The 23315-nt window shown below is 37.4% G+C and overlaps 1 protein-coding gene across 1 annotated transcript in view; it reads left to right on the top strand.

Moving 5' to 3' along the window:
* Positions 1 to 23315, top strand: part of Tmprss11d (transmembrane serine protease 11D) — a 91874-nt gene that overhangs the window by 33692 nt on the left and 34867 nt on the right. The window contains exons 2-3 of the mRNA XM_023704182.1: positions 14129 to 14250; positions 19079 to 19197. Coding sequence (XP_023559950.1) covers positions 14129 to 14250; positions 19079 to 19197 — 241 coding nt within the window. The remainder of the gene's footprint in view (positions 1 to 14128; positions 14251 to 19078; positions 19198 to 23315) is intronic.

Raw genomic sequence — 23315 nt, forward strand, 5'->3', positions numbered from 1 at the left:
TCAAGCCATACAGTTATATGTAGAAGATGGGCAAGGCAATGATCCTGAGAATCTCCAGAAGATTTTTAAATCTAGCAGTTAATTGGAAAGATTCTCACCCTGACTAACTATATAAACTGACACCTGTGAACTAAGAGCAGCAGTTCATGGTGGCAGAAAACACAAAACAGTAAGAACAAAAGGGAGGAGCATCAGCAACCCAAGGCAACAGAGAGCAAGTCTGTTTGACTTAATGTTGCATTCAGACTACCCACCTCAAGCCAGGTGTAGCACTCATACCAATAATCCAAGCAGCATTCACACCCATAATCCCATCAGCACTCACACCCATAATCCCAGCACTGGACCATGAATTAATCACAAACTCTAGAAGTCTGCCTTATAACTGCACAAGGATATTTATTTATTTATTTATTTGAGGGATGGAGGTGGAAGTGAGAACATAGGTTCACCACCACTCCCACCATAAACACCATCTACAATTGTGGAAAATAGTGTGAGAAAAAAGGCCCATTTACCCCAAGATCATGCCTTTAACTAAGCAACTCAATACAGTGTATATGTTGCTTAACCATGATATTTGATAACTTTGGTATATGAGATTCATTTTTACTTATAATATTTTCAGCTTGCTATAAAGATAGGCTTACCCAGTCTGCCAGGCAAGTACAAGGACAAGTTCAATCCCTAGTACAACATGCAATGCAATCCCCACACAGAGCTAGCCACCAAAACCAGGTATGGTGGTACATACCTATAATCCCAGTTTTGGGGGGTTAAAATAGGAGGATCATTATGAGTCTGAGCTGCAAGAGAGACCCTGTACCAAATACATAAATAAATATTTTTAAAATAATTTTATTGAGAAACAAATGCCAGTGAGACAGTTTCAAAACCAATCAGTAGGACAGTTTTAATAAAAAATAAATTGTATATTGTTGTCTCAGCTTATTCATTGTATGAGATGCAAACATGACATCCCGTACACAAACACTATTAGGGCAAATCTTATTGATGGAATTAAGACAATGTAGCTGTATATCTAGTCTAACTATATTGAATATACAGATACAAAATGGCCGTTCATTTGTATCCCCTTTTTTTGTTTAGTTCCATCATTTAAATATTATAGGTGTGTAAACTCAGCAAAATATTCTAAAAGAGTTCAGTAGTCCATAATAGTATTGGGTCTTCTGCTTCACTGGCAGTGTCAGAGACTGTTGACCTGAGTCCCCTACAGCTCAACATAACACCATGGCTTTACTTCTTATACTTTGTTTTTATACTTTTCTGCTGGATGGTTAAGACCAAGGTAAAGCAGGACCTATGCAACAAGAGTTGTAGCTTTTGGGTCTGAGAAGGTCAATGAAATCCCCTCAGGATTTATCCTGAGACCCTGTACCGCAGATTGCAGAACCTTTGTCAGTGTCAGCCATGTGGATGAGTCACGGCCATTGCTTGACCAATGTGCTCTCTGTGAAAGCCTAAGAAAATGTTTTCTCTCCATGTGACTCTCCTTAGGCACACTCTACATCATCAATCACATTCCTCTGTGGCCCCATAATCTCCTTGATCAGAAAATTTGGGACACAACTGAGTTACATGATGTTATAGTATAGGTTCTCCTATGTCCTGAGCCTTCACTGAACTTGAAAAGCTAAGGCCAAAATGTTAGCTTTCCTTGCAGCCCTTCTTTTTCTCTAATTTTCAGTCTGAAAACTTAGGTTGTTAACCCTCCAGAACAGAAGCTTTTTATTACTCTCCAGCATACACAGTTGGATTTGACTTAACGATCTGCCTGAATATCAAATATCTTAGGCATAACATGGAACAGGTGTTTTCCATCAAGTATTGATATGTTAAACTTTAAACCCCTATAGAATATGAAGCAAAAAATTTAAAAAATAAAAAAATATTTTTAAAAATATAATAACCAATTATGTATTTTTACACAGAAATTAAAAATCTAACCGTATACTGCATTATAGCAGGACAGTCCTGTGACATTTTTTTCTTGTCCCTATTTAACATTTATTACTCTTTTTTAAATAAACATTTACTTGAGAGATAGCATGGCAATAATTGGTATGTCATGAAAAACAGTTCGTATTCAGAAAACCAGAATGACAGGGATTCCAAGCATGATGTTGCTATTACACATTGCTATCTTCAGTGCAGTTGCTTAGTTCACAGGTATGAACAAAAATAATCAGGGTGAGAATCCTACCAATTAACTGCTAGTTTCAAAAACCTGCTGATGTTTCTCAGGATCAATGCCTTACCCATCTTGTGCATACAATAAATATATGGCTTTGCCCCTGTCATGTTTCCTAGCTTTTCTTCTTGCCCTCTCTTCATTGTCTAATCCTCAACTTCTCACTTTCCTTTTAATTGTGTTGTACCTTTATATTTGTATTTTTTCTTTTGAGTTCTTATACTAGGGGGACTGTATTATATTTACAAATGTGGGTCTGGTTTATTTCACTTATGAGTATGTCTTCAAGGGGCATCCACTTAAATATAAATGTTTCAAGTTTATCATGCTTTATAACTGAGTAATACTCCATTGTATAAAAATACAACATCTTTTTCATCCATTCCTCAGGTTATGGGCATCTTGGTTGTTTCCAAGATTTAGCTATCACAAATTGTGCTGCTATAAACATAGGTACACATATATCACTACGATATGACATTTTCAGTTCCTCTGGGAAAATTCCCAGTCGTGGGATAGTTGGCTTGAATGGGATTTTCAGTCCTATTGTTTTAAGGAGTCTCCACACTGATTTCCATAGTGGTTGCATCAGTCTACATTTCCACCAGCAGTGGAGAAGGGCTCCCTTTTCCCCACAGCCTCTTCAATATTTGTTGTTAGTTGATTTGTTTGTGATAGTCATTCTTTCTGGGGTGACATGGTATATCAGTGTAATTTTAATTTGCATTTCACGTATGGCTAGTCATGTGGAGCGTTTTTTCATATATTTATTCGCTTCTTTAATTTCATCCTCTGAGAAGTGTGTGTTCATCTCAGATGCCCATTTTTACATGGGGTCTTTAAATTTGGGGGCCCTAATGATTTTAAGTTCTTTATAAATTCTAGAGAACAGACTTTTTCCTGAGTGCTTCTTAGTCAAGATTTTTTCCAAATTTGTGGGTTGTCTTTTCACTTTGTTAGTAATTTCTTTTGACATGCAAAAAGTTTTCAATAAGGAGGTCCCAGTTGATAATTCTTTCAACTATTATCCATGAAATTTGATTTTTTTTTTCATGAACTCTTTGCCTACACTATGTTTTTAAGTGTTCCTCCTACTTTCTGTTCCAGGAGATTTAGTGTTTCTGTTTTAATGTTTAAATCTTTAATCCATTTTGACTTTAGTTTAGTGCATGGTGATAGATCTGGGTCAAGTTTGAGTTTTCAGCATGTAGAGAGAGAGAGTTTTTTCAGCACTATTTGTTAAATAGGCTATCTTTTTTCTAGTACGCATGTTTGGCCCCTTTGTTGAAGACAAGGTGACTGAGTGTATTTGTAGAGGCTTCTGTATCTTCTAATCTATTCCTTTGATACTCAGATCTATTTTGTTGCCAATACCATGCTGATTTTACACAGTAGCTCTGTCGTATAATTTCAAGTCATGACTTGTAATGCTTCCTGCCTTGTCTTTGTTGGCCAAGATTGCCTTTGCTATTCTAGGACTTTTCATCTTCCAAATAAATTTTAGGAATGATTTCTCTAGGTCTGTGAGGTATGTTGGTGGTAGTTTGATAGGGAATGCATTAAATCTGTACAACAATTTTGGGAGTATGGCCATCTTCACAATGTTGGTACTTCCTATCCAGGAACAGGGAATATTTTTCCATTCTCTGAAACCCTCTGTGATCTCTTTCTTCAGAGTACCTTTATTTTCCTTCAAAAAAAATCTTTGACTTCTTTAGTTAGATTAATTTCAAGGTATTTCATATTCTGTGGTGCTGTTGTAAAAGGTATTATTTCTCTAATTTCCCTCTCAGTATGTTTGTTATCTGTGTAGAGGAATGGTATTGACTTTTGGGTATTTATTTCATATCTTGCTATGCTACTGAATTTGTGTATCAATTCTAGCAGCATCTTGGTGGAGTTTTTTAGGTCTTCATGTCATCTGCAAATAATAATTTAAGTTCTTCTTTACCTATTCTTATTCCTTTTATTTCTCCCTCTTGTCTAATGGCTCTAGCTAATGATTCCAGAACTATATTGAATAGTAGTAGTGATAGAGGACATCCTTGTCTTGTACCAGATCAGAGAGTAAAAGATTTCAATTTTTCCCCATTTAGGATTATGTTAGCAGTTGGGTTTTCATAAATGGCTTTTACCAGATTGAAGTAGAGGCCATCTATTCCAATTTTCTGTAGGACATTGAACATGAATGCTATTTCTGATGTGAGTTCCTCTATACCTTTCTGCTGGTTTTTTGTTGTTGTTGTTGTTGTTGTTGTTGATTTTTTACTTCAGACGCTATTAATTCATACATACCAGCTGTGCTAGTGTCCTGTGCACTTTTTCTTGGTGGGCTCAGGACCTGAGATTGCATTTTGCTCCTTCTCTTTGTCATTTTGTATAGCACTGTCCTCTGACCTTTGGTGTAGAGCTTTGGTGCAGTTATAACCTTAGCACCTACTGAAATTCAGGTGCAGATCTACAAAGTTTGGATTTATCCAGCTGTGCCTTGCGTGGGTCTGGCTGCTGTGCTCCGCTGCTGTCTGCTGCAGCCCTTGGAGGTGAACCTGTTGCACCCCTCTGGCAAGATGTTCTGCTCCTGGATTATCTGGGTGATTTTGGCCCCTAATCTCTCTGAAGCAACTTCAGCTGCAGAGTTTCACCCCGGGCCCATATGCTTTTTAAAAATTAAAAGAAATAAGATAGGCTTACACAGATACAACCTCATCACAAATTGAGAATTGTTATCATTAAAATATCTCAAAATTTCAAATTGTCTATTTTTGTGATTAAAACAGCTAATCCCCAGTCACTCAAATTCAGTACATAAAGTCTCATTCTCGACTGCTACACTTGTCCCTGGCTCGTGATCCTCTGCCAGGCAATGGTCCTGATTTTCCTTTTTCTTCCAAACTTTCCATTCTGTGACCATACCTTCTACATGAACCTGGGCCTCTCCTGTCTTGCTAGTGGACTCATATATTCATCTCTGTAAGAAGACCTCCTGCCTGCTAGTTCTCTGCTAGTGCAGCTCAATGGAACCTCCAGTTGATCTATCTCCCTGTAATTTTTCATTTCAAAAAGATTAGTGATGCCTAGAAGCTCACACAAGGAATCTGCCACTAACTCTGAAAGTCCTTCACAAAGTTGAGCAACCTTATTTTTCTCAAATTTGCATCTCCTTGTCTGCAAGCATCACATTGGCCCATTGCTGGTCTCCAAACCCATCTGTAGTTCCTACCTCTTTTGCTCTTGTTTCTCCTGAAAGTCATAACTCAAATGCCATGTGCTCTACAAAGGTTATATACAGGTTCTCCTCTCTTTATGCAAAAGTTATTTTTCTGACCTCTCAGTACCAGTTGAATGCAGAATCCCCATGTAGCACATTTCACTTACTAATTTGAAGTAACTAAATTTTATCTTATTTACTTGTATATGTCTGACAAAATAGCAAGCTTCTAAAACTCAAAAAATATTTGAGTAAAGGAAATAATGACTATCATACATTAAAAACTAATACACTTTGGAAATACATTGATGAAAGAGCATGTGGACATGTTTCCTTCCTTCAGTGCAAAGTTACCTGTGATAACACTCAGATTTGAATAAAACTGGAATTGGAAGAAAAATGTTATAAAGGTATAAATGTAAAAATTAACTTTAGGGCTGGGGCGCTAGTTCAGTGGCATAAGCACCTGCCCAGCCAGGGCAAGGTCCTGAGTTGAATCTCCAGTACTGGGGAAAAGTCAACTCTAAAATGTAACGTGTATAGAGTAAGATGAGAAGGGTAGAAATCAAGTCAAGTAAATAAACTGGCAAGCAGATTAAATCAAATACTCAAATGAAATGTAGTATTTTTCCTCCAATCATATAAAAGAAAATAGAAAGGATAAAAGCAAACATTTTAAATGCAATGCAGTGGATTTTCCCCCAATAATATAAATTAAAATGTAGAAACAAGATAATATCCATCAAAGTAATTATTGAGTAAAGACATTTCACTAAAAAGTTTTCATGTGCTTCCACAAGCTTTTAGCTCATGCAGAGTGTGTCCCGTGCACTGCCATTTGCACTCAACTCCTGTGCAGTGTGTACTGTTACCAGAACCCACGGTTAGGAGCTTCTGGTGGTGAGAAAGCTCATCCAAGGTCACTCAGTGCTACCTGCTGCACTGCTGTCCCGTCCGGGAGATCTTGCACTGCAGCTGCCCCTATCATGCATTAAATCCCAGTGAATACTAATTTACAAGTCATTGCCACATACACAGTTTTATTTTAATTTGTTTCATTTTATTTTACTTTATTCTATTTGGTGCAGAAGGCTTTGTTTTGAACATTTTGAAATTAGCAAGATGGAGTTTGGAGCAATTATGACATATGTGACATCTCAGAGCCTAGGTTTGACAAGAGGCACTCAAATCTACAGCTCCCAACTCTAATCTAGCCATCATTCTACATCCTTTCTTTTCCAATGCAAAAATTAATGTGCTTGGGAGTTTAAAATCTATTGATAAAGTTACTTATATTGCAGGTCCTGTGTTTCAGAGACTGATTGATAGTAGAAAAAAAGAAATTTCAAAAATATAAAATAATCATATTTACTCAGAGAAGATTGACACCTTCCTTACTGTAGAAACATCAAGTGAATATTAACAAAGAACATGTCACAAAACCAGCACTTTTTTTCTATATAGCAGCCTCCAAATTGAGATGTGATACAGTGTAGAGAAGCATAAGATATACCCTTTTCCTTCTCTAACACTTGCTTAATACAGACTATAAACCTCAAATACTGGCATCAGTGAAAATATTTTAAGTCAAGCAGTAATTGTTGTAAGCCATCTTGAAATTTTGATGATGATGATGATGATGATGATGATGATGATGATGATGATGATGATGATGATGATCTGGAAAAGGATGACTGCTGACTCCAGGATAAAAAAATGATTCCTGCAAAATCACAACCAGATAGACTATGCAGAGCACTGTGGGAAAGACACTTGCTTCTCCCCGGACAGTAAAGATGAATTTGCCCTATTGTGGCATGCTCTGAGCACCAAGAGGACAGCCTGAGTTCCAGTTTCCTGATTCTTACCAGAGCATTATATAGGCTGGTTCAGGCCCATCACCACTTCCTCAACCTCTGTCTGTGTCTCCAAGGAGTACAAAAAGATTCATATCCTCAAGGAAAATGAACTCACTTCAGTGTTAGCCAAGATAAAAGAGTGATACAGTAAATAATTAAAAGAAAGTTATTTAGTACATTGCAATTGTATACATAAAGTGCTGTGGATTTGTAACTCAAGGACAGTTCTTATGATGCTATAGAACCAGTTTCCAGAGTGAAGCTACCTGGTCTTTTTAACAAATAAAAGCAAAAAGTCAAGACTACAGGGCTCATTCTGACTCTTCCATCAAACTGAGAAATCCTGACTAACCTCCACTGTTTCTTGTTAAAATGTATTTTACAATGTACTTAGGTTTATTAAGAAAAAAATTTAATAAGTAAAAGGGTTATCCTAGACCAGTGATCCCTTCCTTCTATCCAATTTCAAACAGAGAAGCTATTTCATTTTCATGTTTTCTATATTTTTGGGCTTGCAAGCAAGGCTGTATTTGAACAAAATGTTCCTCAACTTAAAAAATAGCTATTATAGTGAATGGTCTCTACAGCCTGCCTAGTTTTAACAGTCGAGAATGAATGAGAATGATAAATACACTTATTGCTGTATAAAGCCTCTTTATTCTGGAACCATTTTTATAATCTTCATGAAGTCAATATGTAATATGCATGCACATATTCAAATATATGTATTTGCACACCCAGATAAAATGTCTGCATTTCTATTTTTTTATTGTCAATTAAAAGTAGTAGTATGACAGAAATTGATAATAACATGTCATTAGAAGAAATTTTCCTTCCATCTGATGTGGATATTTGCAGTGTGAATTTATCAGACCCAGATTCATGACAACTCTGTCACCTACAAGATGAGTAACTTACTCTCTAACCCTCACCTGTAGAGTTGGGTTCTTATCAAGATTAAATGAGATGATTTATACAGAAAAGTTCAGCACATTTCCAGGTACATAGAACACAATTAATAAATGGCAGAGCTTATACCCTTATCTGATCTACATTTGTACTTACCATCATTAACAACTAGAATGCACAATGCACAACTTGATTTTAAAAAATTCAAACCATTGTAAAATTACATTTCATTCCGTCTTTGCAGAGTCTTTCATCAGTTTTTTCATCAACTAAACTTCATGCAGTCTCTGTAATTGGTACTATGTTAATAATAGAGTACAGACTGACAGAGCACAGCTCTTCCTTTAGAGAGCTAACAGTCTAGATCAGCAGGCACGAACATCGTTGCTTAACACACATAGAGGAGAATACTATGATGAAGAGATTGTGAGCATTAGGAGACTGGATGAGGCACAGGGTCAAGGGTTGTAAAACAGAGTGATATGTGAATTATCTTATGAACCAAATGGACCACAGCCAGCAACTGAAACACAAAGACATTTTCCAGGCAAGAAGACACAAAGTGGCCATTGGTGATGTTTGCTCTGTCTGCAGTGCAGTGGGTGGATGAGGAGGGTGCAGAGGTGATGGTCATGGCCCTTGAGTGCCATGTTTAAGATTCAGATGCTGTCCTAGAAATCTTCACAAGCTGGACAGCATTTCAAATAAGGCAGGAGAAAGGGTGGATGTAAGGCCTTAAGATTTTTCTTTCAAAAACTTCCCTGGAAATATTTTAAAGAATTGATTGGAAAGAAGGAAAAAAAATCCTAGATTCACTCTTGATATCTTTCCTCACATCTCACAGGAGAATCATTTCCAATCCTCCAGGATCAATATTCAAAATGCCCTCCCACTCTGACCGCTACTTAACAACTCTCCTGCTGCTACCTTGGCCAGCCACCATCCTCTACCCTTGACCACTGAACACCTCCCTCTCTAATGGTTTCCTTCTCCACTGCAGCTCCACTCACTCCCACAGCATCCAGAAGATCTGTAAAGAAACAGATCAGATGCTTGCTCAAAACCCAAAATCCCTTCTCTCTCATTCACAACAGAGACCAATGCACTTACGGCATGTCTCACAGTGGTGATTCCCTAATGGCTCTCCTAGTCCTATCTGAGTCTATCTCCCTCCACTAGCCATGTACTGCAAGCATTCATTCAATTGCACTGCACTGAGCCTCACCCTTGGAGATCCCTAATTTTATGAGGCGAGACTCTGGCTCCAGGCCTCCAAACAGCACTTCTGCACAGATCATTCATCCAGTCCCTTCATGGCTAACTCACAAATCTTTCTAGTCTTCACCCAAGTGGCACCTTAGCGAGGTCTTTCTTGACCACTCTAACTGTTCAGCACCTTACACACACACTTTCCCCCACACTCTTATTTTACCTCTCTGGTTCAATCCTTTCTTTCTCTCTCTGCCCGTGAATGTGGCTTTGAAGTAGCAGATATTTATTTCTCAGAGGCCTGGAGCCTGGGAAGTCCGTGTCTAAAGCTGGGAGGGCTGCTCTTTGGTCATGGATGGGCATCTCCCTGTAACCTCTTATGGAAAGTGGAGTGAGAGGCCTTTATGGGGTCTTTTTTAAATTTTTTATTTATTTATTCATTTTGGTACAGAGTCTCACTACACAGCTCAGACTCACAGTGATCCTCCTGTTTCAGCCTCCCCAGCCCTGGGGTTACAGGCCTGTGCCACTATACCCAGTTTTAGTGGCCAGCTTGGCACTGGGCCAGCATGGCATGCAGTACCAGGGATCAAGCCTGGGTCCTCGCGCTTGCTAGGCAGGTGCTTAGACCGCTGAACTATCTCACCAGGTCTTTATGGGGTCTTTTTTTTAAGAGCTTTAATTCCTTTTATGAAACCTATGACCTGATAACTAATTACCTCCCTAAGACCACACCTTTTGATATTATCATCTTAGGATTTCAGTACATAAATTCAGAGGGGACACAAACATGCACCACACTGCAGTTGGTATGTTAGCCTTTTCTGTTTACTGTACCCCCAGCACCTGGAATACTGCTGAAAACGTAAGTCATCACCAAAGATCTCTTCAACTAAGTAACCAAATAGTTTTAGAAACAAGGGGGATTAGTCAAGGAGTTCAACCATTAAAAGCAAAGTAACTGTTGTCACCTTAAGAGTTGAGACAGAAACTTAATAGTCTTTAGGCAATAGGCTAAGAGTTTTTTGGAGACTGTTTTACGTGGGAAGTCACCAAGAAGGAAAAAGTCAAGCTTAGTAACGGGATTTTTCATGTAGAGAGCAGTTGTATCTGTTTTGGGGTTTTTTGGCTGGTGCAAGGGGGCATGCTGTCATGTTTGTGTCTTCATGGCACAAGTCGGGCATGCATGGGCTTTTTCGAGGTGACTGAATGGGATGGACTCATGGTGCAATGCTAGTATTAAGAGTGTGTGATTACGAAATCAGTCCACTGGTTCATTTGGCTCTGCCCTAATCCCATTAGCCTGGATACAAAATAAGGGGCAGAAAGAAGCTGGTTTTGCCCCCTGCTTGCTTTGCTACCTTCTGCTCACCGTGAACTGTTTGTCCTCTGCAATGCCTATTTGTCTCATCACCCTGCCTTGGAGCCAGCTGGCTGTGAGGCCTCAACAAATTGTGAGCTAAATAGACCTTTCTTCCTTTGACTCTGAGGGCCAGGTATTTTATCTCAGCAACAAAAAACAAGTATCTAAGACAGATACCAAGTTCAATTTTGAACTGCTCATATGAAATGATTTAAAGCATCAATAAGACAGTCAGTGAATAATTTGGAATGATGATGTGAGACTCATGGAGAGATATGGGCTAAAGATGTATCTTAGGAAATAGTTTATTGAGTACTTACAAAAGCACAGTGCAGGAGGCCATCATGGAGGAAGACAATGTACAGACAAGGACTGTGGACTAAATCTTTCTTAAAGTCATACCCGAAATCTCACATATATCAATAATAAATTGTCTAAATTCTTGTGTATGTCTACTACATATAGCTGAAGTTTAAACAATGCTGTCACTGATTTCCTCTACTCTTCCAGACAATGGAATGTGTTGTTAAATTGCTCTATTAATCCACAGGTGAATAGTGCATGTAACTGTGTATCGATGGTAAAAATTAATATCGCTACCTACATATATACCAACATAATGCCCAACACAAAGCCTTCCACAATAAAAATTTAGAAAGATAAGTTCCAACATTCATACTTTTTCATTATCAGTAAGGGGGAGGAGGGTTGGATCAACATTGCTACTGAGCATTTGTTTTGTTAGGTTTCTTATTTTTATTTTTTTTCTTTTCTGTGTGTGTGTGTGTGTGTGTGTGTGTGTGTGTGTGTGTGTGTGTGTGTACAGGGTCTCACTACGCAGCTCAGGCTCATAGTGATCCTCCTGTCCCCAGTGCTTGGATTACAGGCATGCACCACCAAGCCCAGACTCGGTGGCCTGCTCAGTGCTCCTGGGGATGGGCCCAGCGTGACAGGTCTGTGTCAGGGATCAAACTGGCCCCTGTGCTTGCCTAAACAAGCTCTTAGTCCACTAAGCTATCTCGCCAGCACTTGTTTTGTTGTTTTAAGTCAAAAACTGAAAATCTCACACATATAGTTGTTGTCGTAGTCGCAGGCAATCACAAATGCATAATGTCTGGGATCTGTAACTGCTGAGTAGCCCGCATCAGAGCTGGAGGCAAGGGTTTACTCAAAATACCAAGTAAGTCTCCAGTGGATCAGTTCTCCCTGGAAAAAAAATCATGGGTTTTGAATTAAAAAATATTTTCTTGAGCATATTTCCACTAAAATATAAGTCAAAATTCGAATAATGTTTGCAAACATCTGTCTGTAAGAGTTTACAATCCAAATGCAGTATTTTGCACAGTGTAGTTGATGTTATCATAACCAGCAACACGCAAAGATTCAGTTACAAGTTATACTGTCGAATAAGACACCGGCTGCTTCTTAAGCTGCTTCCACAGAACGGAACAATTGATGTTTCTGCACTTACAACCTGTGAGATTAAAGTCACTTGGGCTCCACGCCTTCTACTGACTTCTGTGTCTCCTGGCGCACTGCAGTCATTGAGGTGAAGTCTCTGCCAGTGAACTGGAAGGTGGCTCAAAAGTTATCCCACGAGCAGCTCGCCCAACCTAAAGAAAACGCTGACTCCGGCTTTTGTGTCCTAAGGTTTAGCCTCCAATTTAATTCTGGTTTTTCAATGGTTGTGTGCCTCCCATTCCTAGTCAGTTTTCATCTCTGTAAATACAATTTAACCTGAATTATTCCAGGAAAATTGATCTGCTTTTGAGTATCTTTTTGCCTCCAACTCTCTCTCCCACTACTTGGCAGCCACGGTGATTTACTGAGCTGAGAAAACCCAAACACTGAGCATGTGTGGTTGCATACAACTGGCCCAGCCAGCCCATGAGGAAGCAACTCAGTCAGTCAAGGCTCAAAAAGTTGTCACATGTCAAATGCCAGGTTTCTCCCAACATTAGACTCTAGAAAGATCAGATTCACCACTACACCAAAATGAACTGAAACAAAATCCTAAAGTTAAAGGTATATTATTCATTCTTAAAAATTATTCTGCTTAGCTTAGTTCCTTTCTGCTCTACATATCTAAATACACCTTTGAGACAATTTTTATGTTTTCTAACATGCCTTTTTAACAAAGTTGAAAGTTGAAAAATTCAGGTCTACCTCTGAAATTTTGCAAAAATAAAATGAAAGTCAGACTAGCATCTGGCTACAGGCACCTGCGTCCCACCTATGTTAAGGCTTTTAATTAACAAGAAGATAATGTATGCAACATATATTTACAAATATCATAAATGTTTACCAAACACCTGCATATATCAGGCACTCTACCAAATTTCAGAAATACCAGCACAAAACTCTCCTTTCCTCTCCAGGTGCTTACAACCTGGACGATAACCTCCTTAACTGGAAATATTTGTTAAATGATGTCTAATATAACTTTATTTTATCTTCAAAGCAACCTTGTGAGATAGTACTATGCCCAGTTTATCAGAGAGTCTCAAAATAAAAGACAACATGATCTCCCAAGAACAGAACTGAAACTCATGCTCAGCAAATTTGCTGCCCTCCCTGGAGTGTGTGAGTGTGCATGTGTGCTGAGGGGGAGGCAGTAAGATTTTTCTAGATTTATGTGCCTAATAGAAGAAAACCCTGGGGGGGGGGGATGATAAATCACACAAATCCTCTAGTTCACACGCAATTCTGATACATTTTTGGTCCTACTGCTCTTTTGTGTCCCACCCCTTTGCCTCTTCCCTGTCATTTTTAATATACTGCTGCATGAGGAGCACCCTGTCTGCCTCTCCCAGCGTCATCCCTGCTTCTTTCACCTCCTGCACTTCTCCTGCCCCATGATCTCTCTCCAGTATGACCCTGGGGACAATGTCAGGGAAGACAAACTCTTGCTGTGATAATCAGTTGAGGATCTTAGAAGGTACTACAGTAAATAGGATAGAGTTTTGTTTGGTTTGGTTTGGTTTGGTTCTGTTTTGTTTTGTTTGATTGTTGTTTTGTTGGAGGTTGTGCTTGGATTTTTCTCCTTTACTTTTTGAGAATTTTATCCACGGGTAGGACAGAAAGCAATTCCAAACCATGGGTCAGATTTTCTTATTCTCCCACTTAATTAATAAATAGGTGATAGTTTTGTTGAGTAAAAGTCCACAACAAAAACCTTCAAAACAAAACAAAAATCCTGGTGAAAAAGTCCTTAAGAAAGGCCTTGCTCTGCTCAGGTCCGTCTCCAGGCTGTGTTTCTGTCATTAGAGACACAAGCTAAGAGAATGGAACCACAGATGCCGATCAAGTGAAATGATGGACTTCCTGAGTGGATGAGTCATCATTTCTTTTCCTGCTCTTTAAAGGCCAGCAAGAGTGTCATCAATTTCGAAATTCCTGAACCCGTGGGTAGTGTTCTTCACCGTTGTCGCAGTGGTGGGGATCGTGGCCATGATTGTAGGACTACTCATTCACTACTTAGCTTTCGGTAAGTAGCAGAGATGATTACTAATTCCTTTTCAGATCAAATAATGCAATCTCCGGATTAAAACTGTGGTCTTCCCTTATTTGTTGCTACTATTCTTTCTTTTCTCCTTCTTTCTATCATGTTTCCCTCCCTTTTCTCTCTTACTTTCTCACTCTCTTGTCCTTTTTCTTTTGTTTTATTTTTGGCGAGAATCTTGAAAACGCACAACCCTCATGCCTAGGCTTCTGGTTGCTGGAATTATAGACATGAACATCCACACATGTGATTACTATTATTTCTTACTATATGGTAATCTCACTGAGAAATTTCCCTAAAAATATATTCATATCTATATTTGCTCTCAAAAGACTTCTATTTTTTTCCTTTTAAATATAAAAAGTATACATTTTGAGTATACCAAACATTGTTACCTAAAAAAGAACCACTGTGAATTTTTTTAAAATCTCTGTTCTGATGCTAAACTTTGGTACTTTTTTATGCATACTGTATTTGCCTTTTTATAAAATAACTTAAAAATCATAATATTGGGGAGAAAATAATTTCATCACTTAAAATTTGAATGGACCTAAATATTCATTAATTAATTTGCTATCTCCTGAAAATAATCTTACATAAAACAGAAACTTACAATAATCTGCAGACAAATATGCAATTGAAAACAAGTAACGTCACACTAATAAAAAGATTATTTTCATTTCTATCTTCTTAAATTAAAAGAATATATTAGTAAAAATATATTAGTTTGAAGTATGTAAAATTAAATTCTTCATGAGGAATTGACACATAGTACATCTTAACTTCTTTTTCTTTCCTTTCCTGCCTTTCCCTCTACTCTCTCCCCCTCTCTTGGTCCCTTTCCCTTTTGCAAAAGATCTCTCCGTGTACTTCCTATTTTATATTTTTATAATGTTCTTTGTTGTCATTTTGGGTTTGTCATACACAAGAAAACATGCAACATTTAAACTTCTGTGTCGGATTTACTTCACCTGACATTATGGCCTCAATTCTTTTTTTTTCATGTAATTCTTTTTTGTTAATAATTTTATAGAGAAGCAAATAGCAAAGAGACAGTTTCAAAAGTGATTAGTAGGACAATTTCAATAATTAATGCATTGCATATTGTTGTTTTCTTAGTGAGTAGTCATAGTACAAGGTGCAGACATGATATCCTGTCCATAAACACTATTAGAACAAATCTTTCTTCTCTTTTAATTAAGAGAAAGTAGCTGCATATCTATCCTAACTTTTGAGTATACAGATACAAAATGGTCCTTCATTTGTATCCCCCCTTTTTTGTGGTCTCAGGACTTCTTTTTTTTCAAAACTGATTATTAACACAGTTTCAATAATTAATACATTACATACTGTTGTCTTAGTGGTTATTCATTGTACAAGATGCAGACATGATATCCTCATTTTCCTACAAGTAACTCAACTTTGTCTTTTGTTATGGCAAAATAGTATGCCATTGTTTACAAATACCACAATTTCTTTGTTTATTCATCTGTTGATGGATATATAGGCTCCTTCCAAGATTTAACTTTTATGAATTGCACTGCTATAAACCCAAGTATGCATACATTACTATGGTATTGTGTCTCTAGCTCTTTGGGAAAGATACCTACAAAGGGAATAGCTGGGCAGAATAAAATTTCTACTTTAAGTTTTTGAGAACTCTCTGTACTGATTTTCATAATGGTTGCACACTACCAGCAACAGTGTAGAAGTGTACCTTCTCCCCCAGCCTCTCCAGCATTTATGATTTCTCTTCTTGATGGATATTCTTTCTGGAGGGAAGTGGAATCTCAGTGTTGTTGTAATTTACATTTCTCTAATGGCCAGTGATGCAGAGAATTTTTCATTTATATACTGACCATAGCTTGTCCTTCTACATCTGAAAAGTATATATTTATTTCCTTTGCCCATTTTTGTAGGGTTTTTGGGGATGGATTCTAAGGGTGTTTCTTTTTTTAGTTCTTTATTCTAGATATTAGTTGTTTGAGGAATTCCTGGCAAAAATTTTTCTCACTGTGTAGATTGTCTCTTCACTCAGATATTTCCATTGATATGCAGAAACTTTTGATTTTTATATAATACCATTTGGTTGATCCTTCAATATGAATTTTTTCAAGGAATTTTTTTTCACAGTACCAGGGATCAAACTTGGCACCTTGCACTTGCCAGGCAGGCACTTAATGCCACTGAGTTATCTCCCCATCCCTTTTCAGAGAATTTTTAAAATAATGAATGGATATTGGATATTGTCAAAGGATTTTCTTCATCTGTTGAAATTATTATGTATTTTTATCCTTCTCTTTGTTTGTGTGAAGTATTTCATTCATGGATTTATACAGGTTGAACCATTCTTACATCCCTGGAATGAAATCTATTTGGCAATGATGCTGTTGATGACTTCTTGCACTCGGTCTTCCAGCATTGTGTTGAGCACTTCCACACCTACGTGAACTAGTTATTAGTCTGTAAAACTCTATCTTAGTTCTATCCTTGTCTACTTTTGCATATTGGTAATGCTAGCTTTGAGAATGACTTAGGGAGCATTACTATATTTTAATTTCATTAAAGTCTTTGAAGATATTGTAATTAGAGCTTTCTTGAAGTTTTGTAGAATTTGCCGGTGAATTCATCAGATTTTGGGCTTTTCTTTATAGTATTTTTTTTAAATTACTACTTGCTGGTAGGAGGTGTTTTTATTGATGATAGGGATTTTATTACTGCTTCAATTTCATTTCCTATTACTGAATGTTAGGATTTTTATATCTTCTCAGGTCATTTTTGGTAATTCATATATATCTAGAAATCTACCATTGCTTCTGGAGTTGCTGACTCTTAAAAGATGAGATTTCAAAGTATTTACTAATAATATTCTTGATTTCATTGGTGTCTTTTATTTTTCTTTTCTTTTCTTTTTGTTTCTAATTGCAGTAATTTGGGTCTTTTCATTTTTTATTGATGAGATTGGTTAAGGGTTTACAATACTGCAGCTTATTTTCTTGACTTTACTAGGGTCATATAATGCTATTTCTTTGTAAGCCAATGTTCAGATTATTTTTGAGACATTATCAATACCAGAGTACATTCCCACAAAGCATGGTGTTGAACTAACTGCATTTCATTCTCCCCTCCCAAATTAACAGAAGTGGTCAAGTCATAGAATTGAGACAAAGAACTGTAGCTAGCCATGCTCAATGTACATCACTGAAAATCAGCCTAAAGGACAACAAAGTCTATACTAACAACAAAGTCTTCATAATATAAATGTCCACAACCTGAGCCCAAAAATAATAGAAGCACAAGAAGAAAAGGAAAAAAAATGTTTCCAAAAGCTTCTAACTCCCCAGAAGTCAAAGCAGTGGGCATCATGGTTCTTCTAATATGAGAAGTTAAATATATAAATAAAATGCAAAATAAAAGATAATAGGATAAACAAGAGAGAAAATAAATTATTGCAATCCAGCATGGCCAAATATATCTGAAGGTGTACTCAGATTTAACATAATTCTTTTATGTGCCTTATAGGACTTTTTGCCTGTTAGTCTGCCTTTTAATGTTTATGGTAATTAATTTTATAAAGACTTACAAAATAAATAAATGAATCTGATGCTGACCAAAATCCTCCAAAGAACAAAAATACAGCATTTTTAAAAGGTGGTGGAGGAGAAAGGGGAAAAAAAGATTTGAGATGTGCTATATATATGTGCCAATTCCCTACAATGAATATAAGTTATTATGTACTGCAAACATGTACTAATAAAAAATTAAAAATTTAAAAACCACGTAAAGAGGCATCTATCAATGAGTCCCATACAATTTTTTTGTGTGTGGAACCAGGAATTGAACTCAGGCCCTTGCATTTGCCAGGAAAGCGCTTATTCTACTGAGTCATCTCCCTGGTCCCCCCATACAAATTATATACCCTGATCACTTATGGTTGAATATACCACAAAGGCCAAAGATGAGCCTCCACATGCTTTCCTGTGTGTAAGATATTATCTTCATAAATTGTGTATATAAATGAATAAAAAAATCTATTTTTTCAGGAGTAAATTCTATTAGAGTCCTGTCACTATTTGTGATGTTTGGAGCTGTGTGAAGGAGGTATATTTTTGAAATTTTTATCATGTCACATAGCAGAATATGTATTCTGAAAGATCCCTTTTTATGAAAATAACTCAGTGTACAAAGTAGATTAGATATTCTGGAAGATTTATTTGCAGCTTAGTACAGAAATTTTAATGTCAAAGCACTAATTCTTCTACAAAGAATATTGCTTAAAATAATTGTTATTGATTATATTTTCAGTGCCTAATGACCAGAAGCATCATGGGTAGAGGGTGCATGAACAAAACACGTCCTGATCCTTCTCACGTCCCTACCCTACCACCGTGCTTGTCCCTTACAACTCTGTTGATTTCCAATAAAATAATTTTTAAATTATTCACAGTTACTTGAATTCTTCATTGATGATACATTAATCATAACATATTATAGATATTTATATATTTATTGAATGCATCAACAAATCTCTGTAAGATACAACAAGAATGAAAATAATAGCACTTTGGAATATTCTTAATGTCCCAAATAATAATGCTACTGTAAATTTCATGCAGGCTTTAAAGTTATAAGTTTGCCAGTCTTTTTTAAAAACTGAAAGAAAGCCAATAGTATAGTTACATTCATATGAAGAGTAAATTTTTCTTTTCTTTTTTTAAGGAAACAAATTTCAATTGTGTCATATAATTTCCTAAAATCCTGAAAAAATTCAACTACTTCATTATGTGAGACTGACCCTGCTTTTGTTTTGCAGATCAAAAACCTTGCTTTTACCATAGTAATGTTCGAGTAACAAATGTTGAATACAATGACCAGTTAAGCTCACCAGGTACACAAGAATACAGACTCCTGAGTGAAAGAATTGAATCTATGGTATGTTAACACTTGTCTTTCTTCTTTATTACATCAAAAATAATTATAATAATAAACATAGTGTTTTAACACATATTTTTAATTGTGACATGCTCTTCATTGTTTTCTCTTTTGAGTGACAGAAATGTTTCTCTGTACTTTCTCTAAGTGGTTTTTGAATGTACTAGTTCTTATTTACATGTTATTGTCATAAGTGTTGATTGTTAAGCAGACCATAAATAAATTCATATTTGAATGTGACTGCAGAAACTGGATTCCTATTGGTGTGCACATTAAGTATTGAGATTGTCTTTCAAATTCCTTTCATTTTGCCTCTTTATTCTTTCTCTAGCCAACAAAATACAGAAAGTATTAAAGAACACGCTTGCCATGTAGCATAGTTTGGACAATATCACATTTCAGTTCAATGGCAAGCCTAATAAAAGTTTGGTGGGAACGTGTGAAGCAAGCTTTGGCTCTCTCTCCCAGAGGCCACGGGCCACCTGCCAGGTCCTGGATCAGTGCAGACTGTGTCTGGCCTTCCAACCCGCAGATCAGAAATGTCTGTACTCAGACTTTCTCCCTTACTTCACCTTTTCAAGGGCATGAAACAAGGCTCCAGGATTTACACTGTAAGATATAAGTGAATCCAAGATCCTGGTAAGCAGGTGAAGCAGGTGGGTCAATTATGACCAATATGGAGATCACAGACAATTTTCTTACAAAAGATGACTTCAGGTTGGCCTTGGGAACAAAGCAGGCAAACAATGGCTACAAGTTGAGCCAAAGCATAGAAGAAAGTGCTTCACAAGTTTGGGTCTTATTTTGCAGGTAGTACCTCCTGAGCTGGCAGTAACATGATGGAAACTGGGTCTGACATATTCATGTTCAAAAGTGTATAAATTAAATTAAAGAAAGAATGCGAATGCAGAAAGACTCATTCAAAGTGCATTCCAGTACTCTAGAAAAGAGGCAAAAGGATGACTGCCTCAAGTAAAGGATACTCCAGAAAATGTGAAAATGCAGACAGCACTTCCTCTTGGGCTGATCAAGGCAGCCCTGCACGCTTACACACTACTTTCCCTACACAATCTCTTTTTAGAAATTCACAGAAATGCTTCCTGTATCATTTGTACCATGAAATCCCATAATCTAGAGTTCAAGCCAGCAGACATACCTCAATTTCTTCAAGCTACAGACCAGTGAGAGAGCAGTCTGAGGACAGCCATCCATACTGATGTCCTCACACCCACACAGAGCTACCTTGTGCTGACTCCTGTGCCCACCTGCACAGCACAGGAGGCAAACTAGGAGGTGCACAGTGGCAGAGAGCCGGATTAATAGCAGGGAATTAACTCCCAGTTAATTTGTCAACAAATCCAGATGTCCTCTTGAGTTTATTCAGTTCCTGCCAGAACAGCTCGGATATAGTAGGTCAGCTCTATGTCGGTAGAGTGTAAGTAAACTTACAAAAAAATTAGAAAAACAGAATAAAGCATAATGTAGTCACCAATACAGAAGAACATGAAACAAATAGAAAAGTATTGTATGATCCTTTTTAAAATAGTAAGTCTTTAGAACACAATTCTAATTAGCACACATATATATTGTTTTAAAATCATTCTCAAATTTTTCAGTAAAATATGATATACACATTACTTTTCTAAAAGTAAAGGTAATTTTAGTATGCCATAAAGATAATGCACAACATATAAAAACTTAAGAGTATTCAGAAAGCACGAAGAAGAAAAATATATACATAAAATCTGGACAGAAATATATATCCAGTGAGGCCAGCAAGATAGCTCAGTGGTCTAAAGCACCTGCTTAGGCAAGTTTAGGCAAAGCTCAGGGACCACAGCTCGATCCCCCAGGGTGGGCTGATCCCGACACACACACACACACACACACACACACACACACACACACAGAGGAAATATATATCAAGCACACCCATTGTGATGGTCTAGGTATCATCAGATGTAAGTGTCATACATCATACAAGCACAAATACACATTACTGTCTCTCACTGGAATTAGACTATGTACTTTGTTTTGTTACCTCTTTTCTCAGAAATGCTATAGACATTTAAATATCTAAAGATTTAGAAATACCATTTAAAATAACTAAATACTATTATAACATATATATATATATATTACATATAATACATATAATATAATCTTTTATTTTACCAGTCCTGGATTGGAAGGTATTTGCTGCTTTGTTGATGCTGTGTTTATTTTGATCTTATTACAGTTCTGGGGATGGAACCCAGGGCTTACTGCCTGCTAGGCAAGAGTTCTACCACTAAACTACATCCCTAAGCATCTTAGGTTTGTTTTATTGTTTCTATTTTTTCTGTTTTGTTTTTGTCTTTTTGAGACAGGGGTCTGCTATGCAGTTCAGGCAGGCCTTGGACGCACTTCACACCCCAAGTTGGCCTCAAACTCACAGTGATCCCCTTGCCTTAGCCCCCAAGTGATGAAATTACAAGAGTGCACCACCCATGCCCTGCTTACTTTGTGTGTGTGTGTGTGTGTGTGTGTGTGTGTGTGTGTGTGTGTATTTTAGGGAAGGGTCTACAGGGTGTTCAGGGTCTTACTACTAGATTGGACGCATAGTGATACCCCTGTTTACAGCCTCCCAAGTGCTGACATTATAGGAGTGTGCCACCACGCCCAGTCTCATTGGCTGTCTCAATGTGCCCCAGGGTCAGGGCTGGCACAGCAGGCCCAGGGATCGAACCCCTGGCTCCTGCATCTGTGTGCAGGAGCCTTAATCTGCTAAGCTATTTGGCCTGCCCTTCAGCTTATATTTTTAAATTCAGAACTATAATTATATCCAGCATTTTTTATAATCATGCTTTTTCATATACCCCTGCTTATTTGAGTGATTATATTCATGTGACATAGTCATAGAAGTTAAATTACTATATTATAGGCTTTATTTATTTTTAATTTTACTCTAGAGATTTTAATTGTTTTAAAAAATATATTTTAAGGGCCAGTGACATATTTCAGTGGGCCAAGCACCTGCTTAGGCAAGCACAGGAACCGGGGTTCAATCCCACACACCACATGCTGCACAGGCCCTGCCCCTGCTCATGCTGAGCTGGTCACTAAGACTAGGCAGGGTGGTGCTTGCCTGTAATTCCAGTGCTGGGGAGGCTGCAAACAGGAAGAGCACCAGGAGTCCAAGCTGCACAGCGAGACTCTGTACCAAATACATTAAAAAATCTATATTTTAAAAATTTCTTTTAAAAAAGTGTCTTAAATTTACAGAAAATTTCTTATAGTATGCTAGTATATTTTTTACAATTAATATGCTGATATTGCTCTACTGTTATAAACTAAACTCTCATATTTAGACTTTCTTGGTTTCTATTCAATGTCTTTCCATCCTGCGAATGCAGCAGACGACACCAGTTCCTGAACTTTCTTTGTTTTTTTGTTTTGTTTTGTTTTCTGTTTTTTGATTTATGTATTTAGTACAGGGTTTACAGGGGCTCACTACACAGATGGGACTCCTAGTGATTCTCCTGTTTGCAGCCTCCCAAGCGCTGGGATTACGGGAGCGCGCCACCACGCCCAGCTTCAGTTGCCTCTCAGCTCGCCCCAGGGTCTGCGCTGGCATATCTTTGTTTTTGATGTGTTTGACAGTGTTGAGAAGCAGTCAGGTTTTTGATGGAGAGTCCCATGTGTTGGGTTTTCTGCTGCTCCTCATAGTCAGACTGGCAGTATGACTTTTCAGCTGCGGTTGCTCCTCCCCTTCCCCACACTCCACTTCTCCTCAGAAAGAACCGCCAAGCATAGCCCACGTGCATGCAGCAGAGGAGCGAAGGGTGATGCTTTTCCTATCTAAAGAACGTGTGAAAGTTTCCAGCGTGTCTTTCCTCCCCAAGTGTTTATTGTCCTCACTCACCGTTTATCCATATCAGTATAGTAGTTTACTTATTTTTTATTTTTTTAATTTTATGGAACAAAAGTAAAACAAAGTTTCACAACAAAATGATCGAATAATAATAGTGAATACATTGCACATTATTATCTTTCAAGTATTTACTCAGAGCAGAAGACATAAAAACTCTCCAGTCAATATAAGCACAAACTTGCCCATGAACTAAGACACACTGATA

This window comes from Octodon degus, unplaced genomic scaffold (assembly GCF_000260255.1).
Source record: "Octodon degus isolate 3935 unplaced genomic scaffold, OctDeg1.0 scaffold00191, whole genome shotgun sequence".
In the NCBI taxonomy this organism is placed as follows: Eukaryota; Metazoa; Chordata; class Mammalia; order Rodentia; family Octodontidae; genus Octodon; species Octodon degus.